This window comes from Cupressus sempervirens, unplaced genomic scaffold (genome assembly GCF_028749045.1).
Source record: "Cupressus sempervirens isolate cs-2001-9-10 unplaced genomic scaffold, ASM2874904v1 CseChr00s100002_03, whole genome shotgun sequence".
NCBI classification, from domain to species: domain Eukaryota; kingdom Viridiplantae; phylum Streptophyta; class Pinopsida; order Cupressales; family Cupressaceae; genus Cupressus; species Cupressus sempervirens.
This window is the reverse complement of record NW_028322207.1, coordinates 1,445,179-1,465,680: the sequence shown is the minus strand read 5'-3', so window position 1 is coordinate 1,465,680 and position 20,502 is coordinate 1,445,179. Positions and strand designations below refer to the sequence as shown.

At 35.1% G+C, this 20,502-nt stretch overlaps 2 protein-coding genes across 4 annotated transcripts in view; both read left to right on the top strand.

The window, feature by feature from the left end:
- The window catches only part of LOC149527823 (putative sphingolipid transporter spinster homolog 2), a 292,780-nt gene that overhangs the window by 191,926 nt on the left and 80,352 nt on the right, over nucleotides 1–20,502 (top strand). The window contains exons 14-15 of one of the 3 annotated variants that reach the window (XM_089812103.1): nucleotides 11,644–11,722; nucleotides 16,142–16,352. In XM_089812103.1, the coding sequence (XP_089668229.1) occupies nucleotides 11,644–11,722; nucleotides 16,142–16,263 (201 nt within the window). In that variant the 3' untranslated portion in view covers nucleotides 16,264–16,352. Of the gene's footprint in view, nucleotides 1–11,643; nucleotides 11,723–16,141; nucleotides 16,353–20,502 lie in introns of those variants that run through there. The other 2 variants (XM_089812101.1, XM_089812102.1) reach the window with 2 other exon arrangements.
- Nucleotides 16,309–18,438, top strand: LOC149527824 (uncharacterized). The gene is made up of 5 exons (XM_089812104.1): nucleotides 16,309–16,440; nucleotides 16,556–16,953; nucleotides 17,072–17,295; nucleotides 17,421–17,608; nucleotides 17,715–18,438. The coding sequence occupies exons 2-5, from the start codon at nucleotides 16,636–16,638 to the stop codon at nucleotides 18,014–18,016; spliced, it is 1,032 nt and encodes a 343-aa protein (XP_089668230.1). The 5' UTR covers nucleotides 16,309–16,440; nucleotides 16,556–16,635; the 3' UTR covers nucleotides 18,017–18,438.

Genomic DNA, 20,502 nt, shown 5'->3' with positions numbered 1-20,502 from the left:
TTAAGTTATATTTAATTAAATATGTTCTAAGTGTAAGTTGTATGTTTTATTAAAAAAATGCTATATGGTGCCTATTTAAATTAATCAATGGTTATCCAAATTTTTAAGTTACGCCTAAGTGAAAAGCAAAGGCATTTAACTGAGAAGTGTATATGAGAAGACAATAGCCATTGATTGAAGGAGAATCTTGAGGTTCGATTTTTATATATTCAGCTCTGAAACCAAAATCGAACCATTCCATATGTTTGCATATTCTTATGAGAATTTGTGTTGAGAGGGTTCGAAGGTATTATTGATTGATGGGATGTCAATCTCTGCATATGCTAGTGCTTTGAACCATAAATATGGTGAATTGTGCAATTCTGAATTTGTGTTGGGAAATTAAGCTGCGATCACAACCCAAATTGTTGCGACCTGTTTCCACTGGCTGCGATTCATTATTAGGAGATGCAAACATATCTATGAAGGCTTCATTCGCCAAATAGAAATTAGATTGAGATTGCACATTTAGGTTTGCAGAATAGTTTACATTTCATATATTTTTGAAAAAATCATCTTTTTCCAAAATTCAAAAACTTTCAAAAATACAAAAAAACAACATTTCTCCAGCATCATGTTGAAAGAGCAAGGTTCATTACCAATTTGAAACATGAGAGACTTTTTATGCAATAAAGTGGAGTTTTTATTCAACATTGCATGTCATCACACGTGCATGCCATCTTTTAATCTCCACTATCAATATCTTGAACCCACCTCATAGAGGGATTTTTTTAAAGAGCAAATGAATGTATTAAACTCGAAGTTGTAAATACATGCAAAAGGGTTTAAATAGTCTGTCATTATTGTTGATGGCCTTTTAAAACATAATTGCACATATTATAAATACTTTGATTTCGTTTGCATATCTTTTTAATCAGACCCATGCAAATGCATTTAAAAAGTGTGCATTAAATTATTCTAAGAGCAAGGTGGTGATTTTGAATCACTTTACATATGTTTTGAGCCTAAAGACATGCAGAGTGTTTATGTAAAGATGTTGTTACTACTTTTTAAGCCTATATGAGTAAAGGTGGCAATTTTTATCCCAATTGCATATTCATTGGGTAATAAAAATTGTGTCATTTGAAGCCTTATACTTAAATACTCTAGGTAGCAATTTGGAGAGAGTTTGCATATGCTTTAAACATGAAAATGTATATGTGAAGGCACTAAGAAAACAGATTTTTAATGTCCTAAAAGCAGCATTTTCTATAGGTGGTGATTTTTCATGAAAATGCATGTAATCATCATAGGAAAGCCCATTTTTTATTATTATATGCCACGGTTTCTCTTCAAGAGACCATAGACAGCGATTTTTGAAGCATTTGCATGCTTTTAAGAGCTGCATTTTGCAAAAGACAGTCTGTCTAGGACACGTATTTGGTAAAAAATGACTTGGAGATGAAAATTTCAAGTTTTAAGAGCTGCATTTGGAGATTGAAAGCCCATCTAAGGCACACGTTTGCCAAAAACGGGAGTTACAGCTTGTTTTTTTCTCTTAAATCCATGCTACTTCCTTTTTGGGTGTTGTTACCAAAATTTTCACAAGGCTTGATTTTCGTAGAATCAAAAGTTTTCAAGCGAAATATATTCAAATGATACAAAGATTGTTGTAGGAGAAAATAGGATTATATGCTACAAGAGACACATTGTGCTGCATTCAATGAGAGATAGAAATATGCTGCTTTAGGAAGGCATGAAGAGACTGAAAATACATGCTTCAGGAAATATGCAACTTCACAGAGTAAAAACATTAGTAATGATCATTGTCATTAAATGGCGTTTCTACTAGAAATCCAAAGTTATATGCTGCTATAGGAAGTAACTGAAAAATCTGAACTTGTTAATGTGCAGTATTGATTTTTGACTGTTACAGCCACTTTGAACACATGACACAGACCTATAGGGATAGATGAATATGGGACACCATACTCAAATGAAAGATGTTTGAATATACTTTCATTTAAATCAAGTTTGAGACATTTTCATGAAGAAATGGAAGAGTTATGTCCATTTTAGTGACAACACCTTGCCTAGAAATTTTTCCAGAATTGACAGCCGAAAGAGAAAAAATTATTATGGCTACATATGGACACATGACATAAATTGGTGAGTAAGATATAGATGTTATGAACAAATTTTTTTATTACCAGCAAAATTTATTTTTCCATTTAAGTGGCCGTATAGTTCATTTTCTTGGAAATGTCTCATTAAAATAGGTGCTAAAGCATATATTTGAATTGTTGAATAGATGATTTCTAACATTACGAGATCTACAAAATGAAAAGTACATTGTAATTTAATGATTATTAATTGATAAATCTTATAAATCAATTAATAATTGTTAAACTCTTTCAAAGGAAACAATTAATAATGTTTTCCAAAGCGGATGAGGCTGATTTAATGAGTTCAAAGACTTCTTCTCAAGAGGTTGAATTAGTTTGCAGACATTAGGAGAGCATATAGGGATGTTGGAGATTATTTAAGGTCGAATTTGACTTTCCCCTAAGATGTGAAAGGCATTTTTGGAGCATTAGTAGGGGCAGTTTTGGTGAGTCATTTGATTGTTTATGACATGAAAATTTTCATGCATATGACTTCATTTTTAGTGAGTGGAGAGGCCTATATTTGTGGCTATTTTCTTGCATTCGACCCTAGTTGGTTGAAAAGTTGTATTTAGTGAGTTTTTCACTCACTTTGTAATCAGTTCATGATTTTGACAGGGAAGACACTTAGTGATTTTTGTTCAATACTAGTTCTTCATTGTTTTTAGCATTGTATCTCACTTGTGGCAAATGGAGTTTTATATATTGGAATCCATTATTTTGTGTTCAAACCTTCTCAATACAATTAAGGGATAATGTATTTAGCACATGATTGATAGAAATTGTTAGTGAATGATAACTTTTCCTTTCATTTCCGTCTCATAGAAGTACCTTCTCTGTGTTATTAAGTGTGCTGGTGTAGGTTACAAATAGTGTTAGAAGAATTCATTTTAATTTGATGTAGTGAAGGGTCGATTCCTTCCTCTCTTATTTTATGAATTCTCAGACCTTTTTGCGAAATATTTGTGCATGGACATGAAGTTGTGAATAGTGTCATTTCTAAATGCATGTGAGGGTTATCCAAGTAATTACTGACTTTTGCAAATTTAAGTTTTGGTGTACTAGCTCCCATAGCAATAGTTGTTTTATCAAGTTCCTTTCTATCCCTTTCCCTCAAGAAATTGTAAGTTTTGAGTGAAGCATCTTATAGGAACTGACTCACTTTAGTTCAATGTCCCACATTGAAGTGATTCTCATGTTATGCCAGAATTGCTGAACTCTCTCAGTTGAGTACAGTGTGCTAATTTTGGTAGTTAGCAAGTGTTGTTTTTGCTTGATATTGCATCTTGTAACAAGCTCAAGCATTTGCATGTTTGATTTGGTCTTTCTTGTTGGTAGTATTATGCATTTTTGTTCTCTATCTTGAATACCTTGTCGAAAATCCTCTAATGACTTGAGAAATGCATCAATTTGGGGAAGCATTTGTCAAATCTTCTTGCCTAAATAGCTCCAAACTTGGGATCTTTCCTCATTTCGAAATCACTTTGATTTGTTTCAGCTTTTTTCAAACATTTTGAAAGACTTTTTCATTTGCATTTCTCATGGACAGAGGTAAGTTTTTCTTGTGAAATTTTGGGGCTTTGTTTTCCATGTGCTGTATATATTTAAAAAAAAATGCAAGTCTTTCATTTCATTTTTACATTTGCATGCTTTTTAGTTTTGACAATGATTCTTCTTCTTCCATCTAAAATTTTGTATGTTGCATATGCAAGAAGCTATTCATTCTTGTATATGCAGTCAGTATTAAAAAGCCTGTTCTAAACATTGAGTTACTTTCAAAAGCCAAGTTATATGTCTCACATGCAAGCGCAAGATGAAAAACCCACTTCCCAAGCACATTAGACACCCATTCCATGCTTTTACCAAGGCTGCAAGTGGATTTAAAAATCGTGTTTGTGAGCTTTAAGTGCTTGTAGGTTAACATGTAATGAGACATAAAAACCCCACTTATGAGTAAATAACCTTCCCATTTGTATATATAAGCATATGCACCTCATTTCCTTTCTCTAGGTTTGCTGTCCGCTCAAATGCAATACCTCCAAAAAATCCTTAATCCTTTGTTGCTCAAAGGCCAAAGCAGTTATATCCTATATGCATGCTCTTCTAGGAAAAGTTCGAGCTTGTAAGACCATGTTATTGACTTTTTTGGGAAACTAAAGAACGTCAACCTAATGCAGTCATACAAACAAAAGGTTGAGAGATTAAATTTTTTTTAGACATAGAATGCTTTCAAGATGAAGATGGAAAGAAAGAAGTGTACTTTCCATGGAATAACCATTATTATACAAGACAACCAAGGATGTGGGTTCTTGTTCTAGAGCAAGATGTTGTTGATTTTCCTGGAGGATGTAAATGTACTAACCAAAGTAATGAGACTCGGACCTGGTTTAGACTCGGCAAGGGTAACTTGACTTGTGACCAAGCTCGGACTCGGCAGTGACTCGACAAAGTGATAAAACCTTTGAAATTTAGAGGTTTTTTTGGATTTAAATTAATTCCATGCACCCATTATTGAATAAAGATTAAAGACACAATAAGATCATAAAATAGAAGGTAATTTGATCACATACATAACATACATTGATCATGTAACTACGAAGGAAAAAAAATTAAAAATCAGCCAAGTTAGATGAGTTAGCCAAGTCAACCAGTCGAGTCAGCCGAGTCAGCTCAGTTGACCAGCCGAGCCAGGGTCACGGGTCATTTTGACCCGGCTGAGGTAAGTTGACTCGTTGACTCAGACGACTCGCCTGACTCGCGGCAAGTCTCGTTACTATGGTACTAACATTGTTTTTAATTTTTGTGTTTTCCAAATTACATGCCAATGCATATAGATATGACATTGAAGATGCATATCTCCATAGGGACATGTTTCTTTAACTCTCATTAGTTATCAATGACATTTGCTTATATATATATATATATATCTTCAATAGTTTTATCCGACAAAAGCTATAAAACATTAACACTCCCTCTTAGCTAGGGAGGATAAACACAAGACATTTATTACACCATTGGTAATATTAGGAATGACAAATTTTAAAGATATCTTTGATCATAAGATATCCACCATTTTGATATCAAGAGTATCAGTCTTCCAGAATATCAACACATGATATTCAACAAGTACTCAAATAAGGTTTGATTTCACACCTGATATCATGAGTATTGGTCTTCTAGAATACATGATATTCACCAGTTACTCAATAAGGTTAGATATAATATATGATATGATGAGTATTGGCCTCCCAGAATATCAATGATATTCACTAAATAATCTTTGAGTGTTGGCCTTCCAGAATGTTGAGATGGAAGATATTCACCAAATACTGTGAGTAATGACCTTCTAGAACATCAAGTTGCATGATATTCACCAAGTACTCTGTGAGTAATGGCCTTTCAAAACATCAAGACGTGTGATATTCACTAAGTACTCTGTGTAATGGCCTTCCAGAATATCAATATGCATAACATTCACCATGTACTAAAAAAAAAATGCTTATAAGGTATGTGCACACACATTCTCATAATGCTTACCATATAAACATCCACTATGCATTGTATAATCTATCATGATCTGCATAGACATCATAAGATATTCAACATAATAGAGATTAAGTTATTGTAAGATCGTCACCTTTCAATAACTTCTGCAAATACAAGTGACATCATTTGGATGTCGTCACTTCTTCATGATGCACACAAGGGGTAGGCCGATTAAAATCACATAGTCATGAGGTATATTCGTGAATCACATTCCTCTTGATTGCTACAATTTATTGATTATAAGAGAATCCATCTCAACATGGTTTACTCCCTTTGAATCAATATGATTGAGATCACTAGAGGTTAACTAAACCATATACTCTATTTGCTCCTTCCGACGGATGTGTTAGACTCCCACCGAATCTCAATCTTTTGAGTTCCTTTGCCTTTTAAAAAGTGTCAAACTCCCTCTGAATCTTATATCAATCCTTCATTTCCTGTAGTAACATTCTTAGAGGAAAAGATCAAGGCACATAACTCTTATAGGACATATTAAAATACAATTTTTTTTTACATAATGATAATATCACTCCAATAAAATATAGATAATACATAATTTTAAATAGATGCTTTTGAAGATATATGCATATATTCAATTTTCCACATATATATATGTATATATATTAATTTGTATTTATAACATATAATTTTCTTATAAATGCCAAATTTTCAATCTATATTCACTCTTATATACATATATAGTCACCATATATATTATTCCTTTTAAATTATATGGGAAAATTTACATCTCTATATATAAATGAATATAACATAAATAAGTCTCTAAAAATAAAATACTATAAATTCATGTAAAATGAAATAAATTCATATACTTACCTCTTGTATTCTTCCACATGGACTTTACCTCTATTCCTTTCAAAAAGTAAATCACATATATTGATTACTAAATATACTCATCTTTAGTTATGTGGCATGTATAATCATTGAAGATGGGTCTTTGTTTGCATCCTTATATCCCCTTACCTAAGATTGAAAGCATGGTTTATTAGCTCTATTAGCACAAAGTCCCATGTTTGAGATTGAAATTGTCATCTTGGAGATTTTAGATGGAGACAATGCACTTCTTTGAATCAGCTTGGCCAATGACGACATGCTCACAGTGTTGGTATCTTTTGAGCAATCTGTAGAAGTGTTTTGATCTCAGGAGGCACTTGAACTGGTGACCTCATTGGGATTGCGTTACCTTTTTTCTTTTCTTGGCAATATTTGTGTGATTTGTGTGTGCGACCGCATGTTGGATGTTCTGTAGAGCAATACTTGCAGTCATATTTGCAGGGCTAGAAAGCAATGTCTCGAGGATGTTATTGCTAGGGTTTTGCCCAATTCAGACAAGGAAAGGAGGAGAGAGCAATTTGTGAAAAATCTATTTCAAAATTCAACCGAGGGATGCAAAAGGCTTGGAAATTTGCTTTGTAGTTCCATTGTAAATGATCGTACTCACTTTCATTTATTGGGAAACACTAGAATGTGCTTGTACTCTCATTTATCACTGTGAAGTATTGCCCACCATAAGTCAAACAAGAAGATATACCCCAATAACGAGCAACTCCAATACAAAGAATAGGCTTGGGTTAATAATGATGGTCACTAACTCCATAAAGTGACTCCATTCTGTATTAGACACAACTAGAAGGTACGCTTGTCCAAGACTTCTTCAAATTGCAAATAGAATTGGCAATAGCTTTGACCTTATTCACTTGTCACATCAATGCTCGTTGAAGAGAAAGTCCCAGATGCGATGATGGAAGATGCTCCTCTGCATAACTTTGGAGTGCCCACACAAGACTGGGAAACTCTATTGAACGAATTGCTTTCTTGTCACTAACTACTCTTTAATGGAGACAATAAATCCCAAGAATAACTTCTATCACAAAGTAGTCCATCAAATGTTATGAAGAAATGAATTGATGTTAACCATAGGTCAATGAATGAAGCGGATATATATATTCCATACTCTGAGCAAATGCTTTCACAGTAACTTCATTACATGTTTCCACAAATAGTATGCAAACTTTCAGAGATATAATGTTCAATACTATGACTGTTGTTCAATACATTAATCTGTCCAAGAGTAGAGTATGCAGACTACTGTTGAAACACTAATTTGCTCCAAGAATAAATATAAGCCATTGGATTGTAGTTTCTAATATATGTCTTATTACTAATAGGTCTACGAATTGCCTGCTCTGATACCATGTTGATTTTTGTGGAGGATGTAAATGTACTAACACTCTGTAATTTTTGTGTTTTCCAAATTACATTCTCAATGCATATGTATATGACATTTAAGAGGCACGTCTCTTCTACTCTCATTAGTTACCAATAACATTTGTTTGTTATGATTAAGAATGTGATAATTTGACTTCTATATATATATATATATATATAGAGAGAGAGAGAGAGAGAGAGAGAGAGAGAGAGAGAGAGAGATTTATCTTCAATAAGTTTTATCCAATGGAAGCTATAAAACATTAGCAACTGCTTTCAACAAACCAGAACATATCTACCATCAGTCGTCCTGTAGCAGCATAGGGATCAATAAAGGATGATGTACTAGAAGTCGTGTCTTGTCATGCACTTAGAATATTTTATCATGTATTTGTAATTTGTATTGGATAGATTACATGTAATCTAAAAACAAATTGTAATTGCACATGATGGTATCATGTGCAAAGCTGTAATATGTAACAAGTGTTTTAAGCTTTGTAGCATTGAATAAGTCAAAGTTAGTTAGTTAAAGAATAAATCAAGGCAGTTGAGGATTTTCCCCTTCTTTCTCCACCTTTCTCTCCACTCTTTTCCTTTATAGAGGAGGGACCCCATTGTAAATAATCATCTTTTGGAAATGCAAGAAAATTTTGCTAGTTTGTATTTACACTCTAAAACTTTGAGCTTAGATGTAAATTGAATTGCTTTCAATAAAAAGCTCAACTTGCTTTCAAAATTTGTGTTGACTCCAAGTGCTATATGACGACATTTTTTGGGTATTGATTGTGAATTTTGGAGCTTTGCGCAAGTTGGCTTTAAATTCAATTGTGCAAACTTTGAGTTGCCTATTACATTTAGAGCAGATTTGAGCTTTTGAAGACTTTGTGCTATTGGAGGACAAATTGTTATAATTGGTAGTGGCTGCAATTACTTGAATTCAATTGTGCAAACTTTGAGTTGCCTAGTACATTCAGAGCAGATTTGAGCTTTTGAAGACTTTGTGCTATTGGAGGACAAATTGTTATAATTGGTAGTGGCTGCAATTACTTAGAGCTAAAGACATTGGGCTTCAGTTGTAAGTGTTTTTCATTAAGTTCAAGAGTATCTAGTAAGAGACATTGTGTTGTACTGGTTAATCTACTTGAATCCTAGTTCAAGATAATCGTAGGAGACTTTGTGTCCCTATACTTATCCTACAAAACATAAAAAGTAAATCGCTGCCTCTAGTGTTGTTCTTTTGTCAATCCTAGGGTCATCGGTAATATCGTAGCAACAAGTCCTTTTTGTTTAAGTATTAGTGTTGTTCGCGTAGTTGTTTATTGGATCATTCCTGAAAAGAAAGGAATAGATTGAGAGAACCACCCTATTTTGTCATTTTTAGTCAAGTCCTTGTTGAAGCCACCTACGGTAAGAAGGGAGCCTCCTCTATTGTTGAGAGGAGAGAAATCTCATGAGATGTTGCCTAATGTCACAATTTTGTATATTGTGGTATCAGTGACTTACAAAAATTTTAGCCAATAGTGTTACCTCACACAGGGTGTACACTATGTAAGGCCCCAAATATTTTAATTTAAAATAAATTTAAATTATAAAAATTACACAAAGAATTAACTCTGTTTTACAATAGAAAATTGCTGACTGTACCAATATTTTTTTCAGACTACTATATTTGATATCTACAATTAGGATGGTATAAATTAGATTATTGGTGAGGTTGGGGGCAAAATGTGCTTCTAGTTCCAAGTTTTTGTGACTGATTTTGATGATTTGACATCCGATCTTGGTGTTTTAGGGCCTTTTTAGTGTGATAGAAGGATCCATTTTGGCCTGAAATGCTTAGAGATTGTAGGTACCTCTTCAATCTAGTAACCACCTCCAAAGTTCAAGCTCTTGTAGATTTGGGCTCATGTGTCTGATTTGGACAAAACAAACGGCAAACCTGACTTCCTCAAATAGCCAACTTACCTTAAGATTGCAATAACAAGCTGCAATTTTGACCTACAATACAAAGCCACAAAGAATTCCCCCAAAAAATCCACCAAAAAGGAATTCAAAATCTCTCAAATCCAAAAGCACTCAAGTTCTAATATAATGTAATATTTTTCTATTGGGATACCCACCTAAGATATAGAGGCCTAATGGAAAGCACAAGAACAAGAGAAGATCAATATTACAAGATTAAACTCTATTCTTATCAAGAATGCAATAGAACGGAATGAATGTGCAAAGAAGGCCCCTTGGTTAAGTAGGCCAAGGTGAGACATAGAATTGCCTAAAATTATGGTAACTGTTAATTTTTTTGGCATGATGCATAAAGCAGTAATTTGGTGTTGGATGCTCCAACTGATCTATCGACATAGAACTGGACTCAATGGCCAATGTACAAGATCCAGTCATAGGAATATAAGTTTGTTCATTGTTGTAATTTGAGAGTTTAGTTGTAAGCAGAGAGCATCTTCCTGTGTTATGGTGTTTTGAGTTTGCAATTTGAATGCTGAGGGAGTACTTCTTGCATCAATTTACCTATTTGTGAACAATTGAGTGTTTTAAAAACATGTAGTTATTCAAAAGAAGGGGTAGGTAGAATGCTTAGAGGAATTACAAAGGATTTGTCAATGGATAGCGCAGGGATTTGGGCGCCACTCTTTTGACTTTTATATTTGTAATAGTTTGTAATATCCATCTGAATAAAACATGCTTATAAACTTAAAAGAGCGCAAGAGGAAATCTTTTCTACATGCACAAGGAGGCAGGCTATTTGTAAAACCTAAGTTATTGATGCTGGTTCTGATGTTGATGCGGGTGCAGGTTGCTAATGCACGGATTTTGGATGCATTTGGGTGTGTCCATATATATATATATATATATATATATATATATATATATATATATATATATATATATATATATATATATGCAAAGAAATGCAAGAAATATACAAAAATAAACCATTCCATAGCAATTAGCATATTCAAATTGAAATAACAGTAATGTCTAATTAGTAAATTACTTCAAGATTCCAATGCAATCTGAATTATAAAATCAAAGGAGACAATTTGGGGCAAAAAGGGGACAAAATATAATTAATAAAACCAAAAAAAACACATGTTATATTGTGTCACTTAAGTGACTTGGCGCCTAAAAATCGCAGATGCCCCGTGGATTCACATGGATGCTTCACGGATGCTTTGCCAAGCATCCTGCAAGAACCCACAGGCAGACTCCATGCTTCCTGCCCACCTTCCCCGTGCATCCACACCAGCATCTGGGTAAAACATGCACGCACCAGTATCTTAGTGTAAAACTAGAGAATTTTCTAAATTAAGTTATCAACTTGGTTTTGTGCTACACTACATTGTCAGGGGTTTCTTTTAAAATAATACTATATCTTCTGTTATAGGGCTTTATAAGTTTTTTTTCCTAAAAGTTTACATTGGATGATTTATAAACCTTAAGTACACAACTATCATTGGGTTTTAATCTTTCATGTTTAGCAAAAATAAAAATAAATGTTTATGTTTTAGCAAACATAAAGTGAACATGTCTGGTATAGTTTTATATAATTGCATTATATTTTGTTTTGAATTGCTTCACAGTTACAATTCTAGCTTATTGATTGAAACCTTATAATTGCATTATATTTTGTTTTGAATTGCTTCACTGTTACAATTCTAGCTTATTGATTGAAACCTTTTATGAGTTTTTTTAAAACCATGCCATGCAGGATTATGTAAACAATTGGCGAGAGACAGCACTTATACTTACTTCCATTCTATTTCTGTCTGCAGCCATATGGTTTATAGGTATAGATGCTTCTCTTTAAGTTCTTTTCATTTTCATATTGAATGTGTGGAAGTTATTTTTTAATTGTTTAGAATACTCTGTAAAAGGCCTCTGATTTTAACCATGGAAAATGTGGTAGGACAATTTTTTTGTAAGAAACTGCAGAATGCTGTGAAATGATACCATAACACATTACCATGTTTACATGAAGGTATGGTAAAGATAAGGAAAGCTTCCCTTAACTGACTCCTGGGAAAAATTCTGGCACTCAAATGCTGTGCTAAAAGAAAATGAAAAATGAAACTTGACTTTCAACATTTGTCTATATCTATGATGTGTTTGGCTTGAGATATGATTCACTTGAAGAAAGACTTTAACAGAGGTTTGAAAAGATTGCAATACTTGGGCTCTCTAAAAACAAAAGCCTAGTGGAGGTTGGAAATAATTGTATTATAAACTAGCTGGTGCATATTTAACCCTTGCCTACCATTGGAACATGACAATCTCAATGTTTAACTTAGCTTTGAAGGGGTTTGAGATAGCGATAGAAGTTATAGATTCATTTTTCTTTTTGAGTTGTTTGCCTTGACGTTTTATTGCACTGTGTAAGTTGCTTACCCTTGAAATGGTGTCCAACCTCTACCATCCCTAGTTTGTTGATTCATGTCCTTGAGCTAAAAGTGTTTCATTGAACATATAGTGATCTTTCTAGGTATGATTTTTCTTTGTTTTTCATTGGGCATTGTTCATACAACTACTACCATTCTTGATTTAGATGGGTGTTATTCAACAATGCAAGCCCAAAACAAATGAATACCATGAACATCAAAGAAAAAGTAGCAGTCAAAATAAAATGCAAATTTTTGGCTATAGTGGTCATTTTGTCTTAAAAAATTACCGAGATGTGCATCAATTGGCTAATGTTGTTTATGGTGACATGCAGCCATTGTAGCCAGGAGATGTATCTCCAACCCTCTTGGACATGTTTGGGGATTGGGACATTTCTTCAATACTAGAGACTCCATCCAAAACATCATTGTTCAGTTGAGATGTGTGGCCCATTCACTCTAAAGTCTCATGTGGAAGAAAACGAAAAACCCAATCTTCCGCCTCCCCCCCCCCACCCCTCTCTCTCTCTCTCCAAACTTAGTAGAAAACCTTAAAATTTAATTAGACAAAAACTAAGGAAAGGGCACACACAAGATGTTTGCACTACCAAGGGATGATACGGCTGCCAAACCCTAGGATACCAATTAACAGGTGATGCAAGACAGTTACTAAATTTTAACTTGTTCATTCTAATCATAATATGATATATCATCTCAGTTTTAGCTTTTATGTCGAAGCAATGGAATTCCATTTAGCCTGTAGAGATGTTTGTTTTTGCGTTCTCCCTCCACTGCTGCAATATGATTAGAGTTAAGACTATATTAATTTAAAAATATGCTGGCAGTTGTATCAACCAACAAAGTAGAAATCATCTATTATATTATTAAATTCTAGCATGATATTTTGTATAAAATTTTAAAATTAAAAAATAATGTCTCCAGGCGGTCGTCGTCTATTTTTGAAAATAGACATACTGTTACTAGTATCACTCTCCCATACCTGTAGCAGTACTGGTCTCTTGACAACCTTGTACTGTGGCTCTTTGAGATGTTCAATCTTAACAAGACACACTGTCAATCAGCTTTTGGATTGAATGCTATGGCCTTTGTAATTTAGGCTCTCCACATTAGAAATGTAATAGCGACTGTTATGCATAAGAGAGTTGTAAGGGGGAAATGCATGGGTTGACCCAAAACATTCACCAACCAATGGCATGTTCTAAAACTTCTTGGAAGGGTTTGAGCAAGATAAATTAGAGGATACCATTCACACATGTACTTACGGTATGTTATGACCGGTATAAGAAATAAGCTATATTTAGCATAAGGGCTTCCTGGGGTTTGGATGTTGGAATTTGAATAGAGGATTTGGATGCCACTTTTGAGTGCCCCTTTGGTGGTTTATTGTATTGTATTTTCTATTGTATTAGGTGCTTGGGATGAAGCTTACATTGTGTATATGTAACTATTGTTATTTTGCTAGTATTACACAAAATCTAAGTGTTGGCATTGTCGCTTGTGAAGGTTCTTCGCCCAGATTGTATTGTAACTTGCTGTTATTAATTTTTTACACACAATTTAGTTTTAAACATTGCAAGTGTTCATACTGTTAGTGAACAGTTTTTCTTCTAATAGAGGTGAACTAAACTTCTCAGAGAAAATACCAAATTAACACCAACGGTTTGAGTTCTTAAGAAAATAATATGAAACTCTCTGCTTAATATTGCTTTTCAATATTAGAAGGTGCAGCTACCAAATTGAAAGATATTCATTAATTCCTCTTTGTGAGGGGAAACCTTCCCATTAGCGTTTTACCAGAAAATACTTAAAAGATTATAACAATTAATTCATCAATATGAAGAGAATGTACAGATTGAAAAACCATTCAAATTTAATAACAACAATTATCCACATGATTATCTATTAAATATGAAAGCTAAGTATGATTTTAACTTTCTTACCTCAGTTTCTTATAATTTCAAAATAAGATTTCATCAGTGATAAGTAAAGAGAAACTTTCACATGTAATTCATCTCCACAAGAAAATAAATCACAGCTGAATAGACAACAGTATCTATCCAAGAAAGCTCAAATTATAAAACTAACAGAATTTTATATTTCTTATCACCAAAATCTTACTTAGAATTCAAAGCATAGATACTAATAAAAAATATTTTTGTCTCGTATCTACCGAGAGTTGACCCTTTTTTGTAGCCAGTTATTATATATATATATATATATATATATATATATATATATATCCTTCTAAGGGTTGGATAAACCATAGATGTTAATCGGCGATACGAGATAAAATCGCGATTTTTTGGGGCCGGCGATTTAGTCGCCCCAAAAATCGCCTAAAAATCGCGATTTTTTGCAAAAAAATCACCCGCGCCCGGCAGTCACATAAAGTGATGAAAAAACACGTTTTTTTCATTATGTTTTTACATTGCTTAGGGCGTTTTGGAGAGGAGAGGATAGAGAAGGAGTTCTTGGCAAGAAATAGGCGGAATCAAGTGCATTTGGAGGCCTTTTGATTCGATTTCTTCGTTACTAGGTAAGTGATTTGAATCTTTGTTTTTTGTTTTTGCAAGAGATTGTATTTTTTTTTCTTGCATGTAAATGGATAAAAATACATTCCTAATTAGTTAGGAATGCATTTGATGAATGTAAGCAAGATTAAATGCATTCATTTGCATTTTTTTCCATTCTAGATTGAATTTATGCTAAAAATTTGCCCTTTTTAAAAAAATTTGAAACCCTAGCAGCTAGTTTGTTTGAATGTTATTTGGATTTCAATTTATTGGTGCTGTTATTGGAATGTTGCTTGAATTCTTTGTTTAACTGTTAACTTTGATCTTGTTATAATTTATTTATAGTTTTTTAAAAAAATTTGTATGTGTAGGCAACCCGCAGTAGTTTTAAATGGCAGACAAATGGCCATTGACTCCATGCCCCTCAGGCTACATTGGCACCAGGCCAAAGAATGCGAGAGATCAAGCATGGAAATATGCCTATGAAGCACCCGATGAACCAACCAAAGTGATTTGCATTCGATGTGAAAAAGTAATATCCGGGGGCATTTACCGGTTCAAATATCACATCGCAGGGATCTCAAAACATGATACGAATCCTTGTGAGAATACAACAGAAGAAATAAAAAGGTTTGCAAATGCCTTGCTCGCAGCTGGAGAGCAAAAAAAATTGCAAAGAGAGCGGAATAAATTGCATGTCAGGGCAGCCATAGCAGAGACCCAGGGCAGTTTCGTTGATGTTCAAGAGGAGGAGGCAGCCATTGAGAGCATGGCTGGCTCTTATCGTGGGCCGCGTGTCCGCAAACAGGGTGGTTTTTCTTTCACGAGTTCCACTCCCACTCCCACTCCTACACCTCCTAGCACTTCCGCACCATCAGGATCAGCAGGTGCTTCTGGGATAGGGAGCTATTTTTTGCGGAGGCACACACCTGGTGCACAACCTTCATTAGAGGCCACTAGATGGAATAAGGAGGTCCATGACCAGTTGGACAATGCACTAGCAGATTTTCTGGGTTTTCAACAACCTTCCTATTAGTGTTGTTGACAGTCCCTATTGGGAGGCTTTGGCCACAGGGTTGACAGTTGCAGGAAAGGGGTACAAGTCCCCTTCTCGTTTTGTGTTGGGTGGCAGGTAAGCGAATAATTTTATTACACTCGATTTCCTTTTAATTTTTAACTTTTTACTTAGTTCTAAATTTTAATTAATTTATCTAGAAATTAGAATGTTGATTACTAAAGTCTAAATCAATTTTAAATTACTAAGAATCTAAGACATAACTAAATTTTGTTTTTGTAGGCTTATTGGAAATGCTGTTGAGAGGGCCAAAGCATTTGTTGAGGAACAGAAACAAGAATGGACAAAATTTGGTTGCACCATTCTTTCTGACGGGTGGACGGATGGGAAGAGCAGGACCATAATTAATTTTTTGGCCTGCTGTAATGATAATGTGGTGTTCCTGAAATCAATCGATGCCTCCAACAAGGTAAAAAATGCTCAGACATTACCATTGATGTTGGAGAACATGTTCTTAGAGATTGGCATTGAAAATGTGGTGCAAATCATCACAGACAATGCTGCTGCATATGTATCAGCAGGTAAACCGTAATTTTATGTTGCATGTGCATTGTGAATTTCACAACAAGAATTTTTAATAGTTTGATATATTTGAAAAGTTGGAAACTAATTAGTATTTGCTTTTACAATTGGCAGGAAAACTCCTGTAGCAGAGGCACCCCACTCTCTCTTGGACCCCGTGTGCAGCTCATGTCGTTGACCTTCTTTTGGAGGACATGGGCAAACTTGAGTGGGTCACTCCAATTGTGGAGGATGCAAGGCGGGTGACAAAATACATATACAATCACCCATGGGTCCTTAGCCTGATGAGAGAGTACACTGATGGCAAAGAAATTGTCAGGCCTGCCGTCACAAGGTTTGCAACGATTTTTTTGACATTGCAAAGCATTCTCGATAATTTGGCTTCTTTGAAGCAAATGTTTGTTTCCAAAAAATGGCTTGCTTCCACATTTTCAAAGAAGAGTGAAGGAGAGAATGTTGTGCGGATTGTGTTTGATAAATATTTTGAAGATAAGGCTGATGAAATAGTAAAGGTAACTACAAAACTTTAAGTTTTAGTTTACACTTTACAACTTTATAACATACTAAGTTTGTAACTCAAGTAAATAATAATTTTGTAACTTGTCAACTAATTTCAAATTTATATTGCAGGTGTCTGAGCCTTTAGTCAGAGTTTTGCGTTTGGTTGATGGAGACCAAACGCCAATGGGTGAACTATATGAGGCCATGGACAAGGCCAAAGAATCTGTCAAAAATTACTACAAGGGGGAAAGCATCAAATATGAACCCATTTGGCAGATCATTGATAGAAGGTGGAATAATCAGCTTCACCAACCCATTCATGCAGCAGGATATTTCCTCAACCCACGTTTTAGGTATACTGTAAGCTCATTCTTACTCAAATTTAAGTTAACGAAGACTTGAGTTCATTTTGCTTTCGTAGGGTGTTGGGTGTGTACTAAAATTGCAAGACTTATTTGTTTTTGGCTTTTGGTTTTAGGGCTGATGGTACATATGCAGATCCTGATGGAGAGGTCATCAGAGGCCTAAGTGAGTGCGTCGAAAAGATGGTAACCAGCGAGGAAACAAGAGATAAAATCATCGCTGAGCAGGAGATCTTCACTTCAGCAGGAGGCAAGGTGTTCTCCACTTCTCTCTGCAAGAGAGCAAGGCTTACACAAACCCTAGGTAATACATTTGCAAACTTCTGAATCTCAAATGCTAAATTAATATTTATGTTTCACTTTTTGTTGTCTATTAGTATTTTCTAACTTGTACAATTTTTGTGATGCAGTGGCTTGGTGGACCACTTGGGGTGCAAGCACTCCAAATCTTGCAAAATTTGCTCTCAGAATCCTATCACAGGCTTGTAGCGCATCACATTGTCAGCGCAACTGGAGTTTGTTTGAGGCCATCCACACAAAAAAGAGAAACAGGTTGTCCCAAAAGAGGATGAATGACATGGTCTATGTGCAATATAATCTTAAATTGCGCATGAAAAAGGTGCAACAAGATCCTCCTAGGCCAATCGATTTGGATGAGATAGATCCTTATTATGATTGGACGGCACAGGAGCAGGCTCCCTTATTTACATAGGAGGACATCTCCAATTTGGAGAGGGAGGCCGCGGAGGAGGCTGCGGAGGAGGAAGGGGGTGGAACTGGATATGACATCGATTTGGATGACATCGAGGAGGGCGATGATGAGGATGATGACATTGAGCTTACTGCAGAGGACCTTGACATCTTGCGCGCAGCGAATGTGGAGATACCGACATCTAGTTCTATAGCTACACCATCTCCTGCATTGGCACAGACACAGACACGGGCACAAACCCTGCGGGGTTCTAGTTCTAGAGCTTTACCCTCTCCCTCACTCGCTAGTAAAGTGACTGGGAAGAGGAAGATGTAGTCCTGTATTTGACATTTGTACTTATTTGTAGTCATGTTGATGTGCTTATTTGAACTCTTTACATTTGACACTTTATTTATGAGAATACTTCTCATGTGTTGTGAACTTGTTAGTTGTTAGTAATTTACAACTTGTCACTACTTACTTGTTAGTAATTTACCGATTAATAACTCTTTTTGCATTGATATATATTTAAACATGATTGTTTCTTATGTATTGTTAGTAATTAAGTCATTAGATGCAAAAAACATTGAATTCTGTAAAAAAATCGCATTTTTTTATTAAAATTTAGTGGTTTTTTTGTTCCCGATTTTTTCCCGATTTTTCCCGATTAAACTTTTTTAGGCCTAGGCGATTAATCTCCTCAAGCGATTTTTACATCAATGGGATAAACCATGATCCAAAATTAGCCTGCTAGGAGTTAAATAGATTTTATTTACTTAACTATGCTAATTGATTTAAGCATGTTAAAGTAAAGAAGCTAAAATAATGTCACTCTTTGCCAACTAGATGGCTCCAAGTGTCACAGGATCCTAAGGTTTCTCGACAGCAACAGCAGCAATTTTGCCTGATTTCCAATTCTCATATGTGGTGGTGAAGGCAAAGATAATTGATTGATGCTACAGACCTAGATATGCGATTCTCTGCTTCCAAACTTCATTTTCCTTACGAAGCTCACCAATCTTTGCTTCATGCAATTCCAGGTGTTTTTGATTAATTATAGCATGGCTTCCATGTGAGCTATGTTGGAGAAATCTTGCTTTATTGGCATTTTCTTTTCTTTCCCCTCTAGGAACTTCTTTTGCATGTCTTTGACAATCTCTTCAGTGGGAGTAACTGGATCTTTGGTTTCTTTAGCCCACTGTTTATGAAACCATTTCAAATCACCTTGGATGATGTTATCAATTTTGTCAAGCCCACTGAGTGGATCCTTGATTTCTGACATTCCTTGCGTGATAGCTTCATTTCTACATTTGATGCAATTCCTGATCACGTAGAGGGTTTTGTCATCTGAACTCCTCACTAGTCGTTTTGCAAGGAACCTTTGCAAACTGCATTCCTGCACTTCATTCATCCATGAAACCTCTCTGACCCAATTAGCCTTTTCTTTTTCATGAACATCAATATTTGATTCGATCTTTTTGATCATATTGGCAGTTTCCTTTTGAGCTTCATTCAAAAGATTTATCTGCTTCACTATTTCCTCTTGGACAAACTAAATCCATTCCTCAAATGTTATGGTAATTGCCTTGCTCCTCTGCAGATTGTCTAAAAACAATTGGTTGACCAGTGATTTAACATCAACAATAGGAAACATTTCATTAAGTGGCTTCGGCTCTGGATGTAGGATAGCATTAATGTATTGGGCCATATTCTTCATTGTTTCCTTCATATCTTGTTTGTCTTTGGCATCCTTCTGTACTCGATTTGCAATTTTCTTGTTGGAGACCTCGAATATCTTCATATCAGTTGCCCTGCTGCATTTTTCCAAGTCTATCTTTGACACTTGATAGTCTTGAGGAATTATGTCTTCCTCAAGTTTGTCTCGAGGTGGTTTGGTGATCTCGGCCAACCAATGCTCTGTGTCCTTATCAAAATCGATCTTGGATTCAGTTTTCACCTTTTTAGCTCTAGAAGATTTGCCTAGGCATTTGCTCACTAGGTCATCGATGGGCAGGAATAATGGTACCATGCTTCGTTTCTTTACAACTAAGGTTTCCACCCACTTTGGTGCTATGGGTGCTCTTCTCAGGCGTAGTGGAAGTATTGGTTAGGGCAAGGACATCCATGGGTACACTCCCATCTCCAATTGATTTTTGCTGACTTTCTGCCATACTTGAAATACTGTCAACATGAACTTGCTTTGTTTTAGGTTCGGCTTTGGGGGAGTCCAATTCAATCAGGGCCTTTCCTCCTTTAGGGCTATGTCTTTCTTTTTTGTTTTTGGTACTCGAACGAGTAGCTCTTCTAATGACTTCCACCTTAGGTTGAACTTGAACTTGAACTTTGGAAATGATGACTTCAACTTCAACTTCCTGTTCACCTGCAATAGAATCATTTACACCACAGTCAGAGGAAACAATTAGCTTTCGAGGGGATTTCTTTTCTCTAGTTTTGGAACGCTCCTTTGATAATTTGACAACAGTTCCTTGACTTTTCTTCCTTTTAAG

Excerpts from the sequence above, each read along its gene's own strand:
- LOC149527824 (XM_089812104.1), top strand. The coding sequence starts at position 16,636 with ATGGGCAAACTTGAGTGGGTCACTCCAATTGTGGAGGATGCAAGGCGG. Across the intron at positions 16,954-17,071 it reads AGGCTGATGAAATAGTAAAG|GTGTCTGAGCCTTTAGTCAG; the intron begins GTAACTACAAAA and ends TTTATATTGCAG. Across the intron at positions 17,296-17,420 it reads TTCCTCAACCCACGTTTTAG|GGCTGATGGTACATATGCAG; the intron begins GTATACTGTAAG and ends TTTTGGTTTTAG.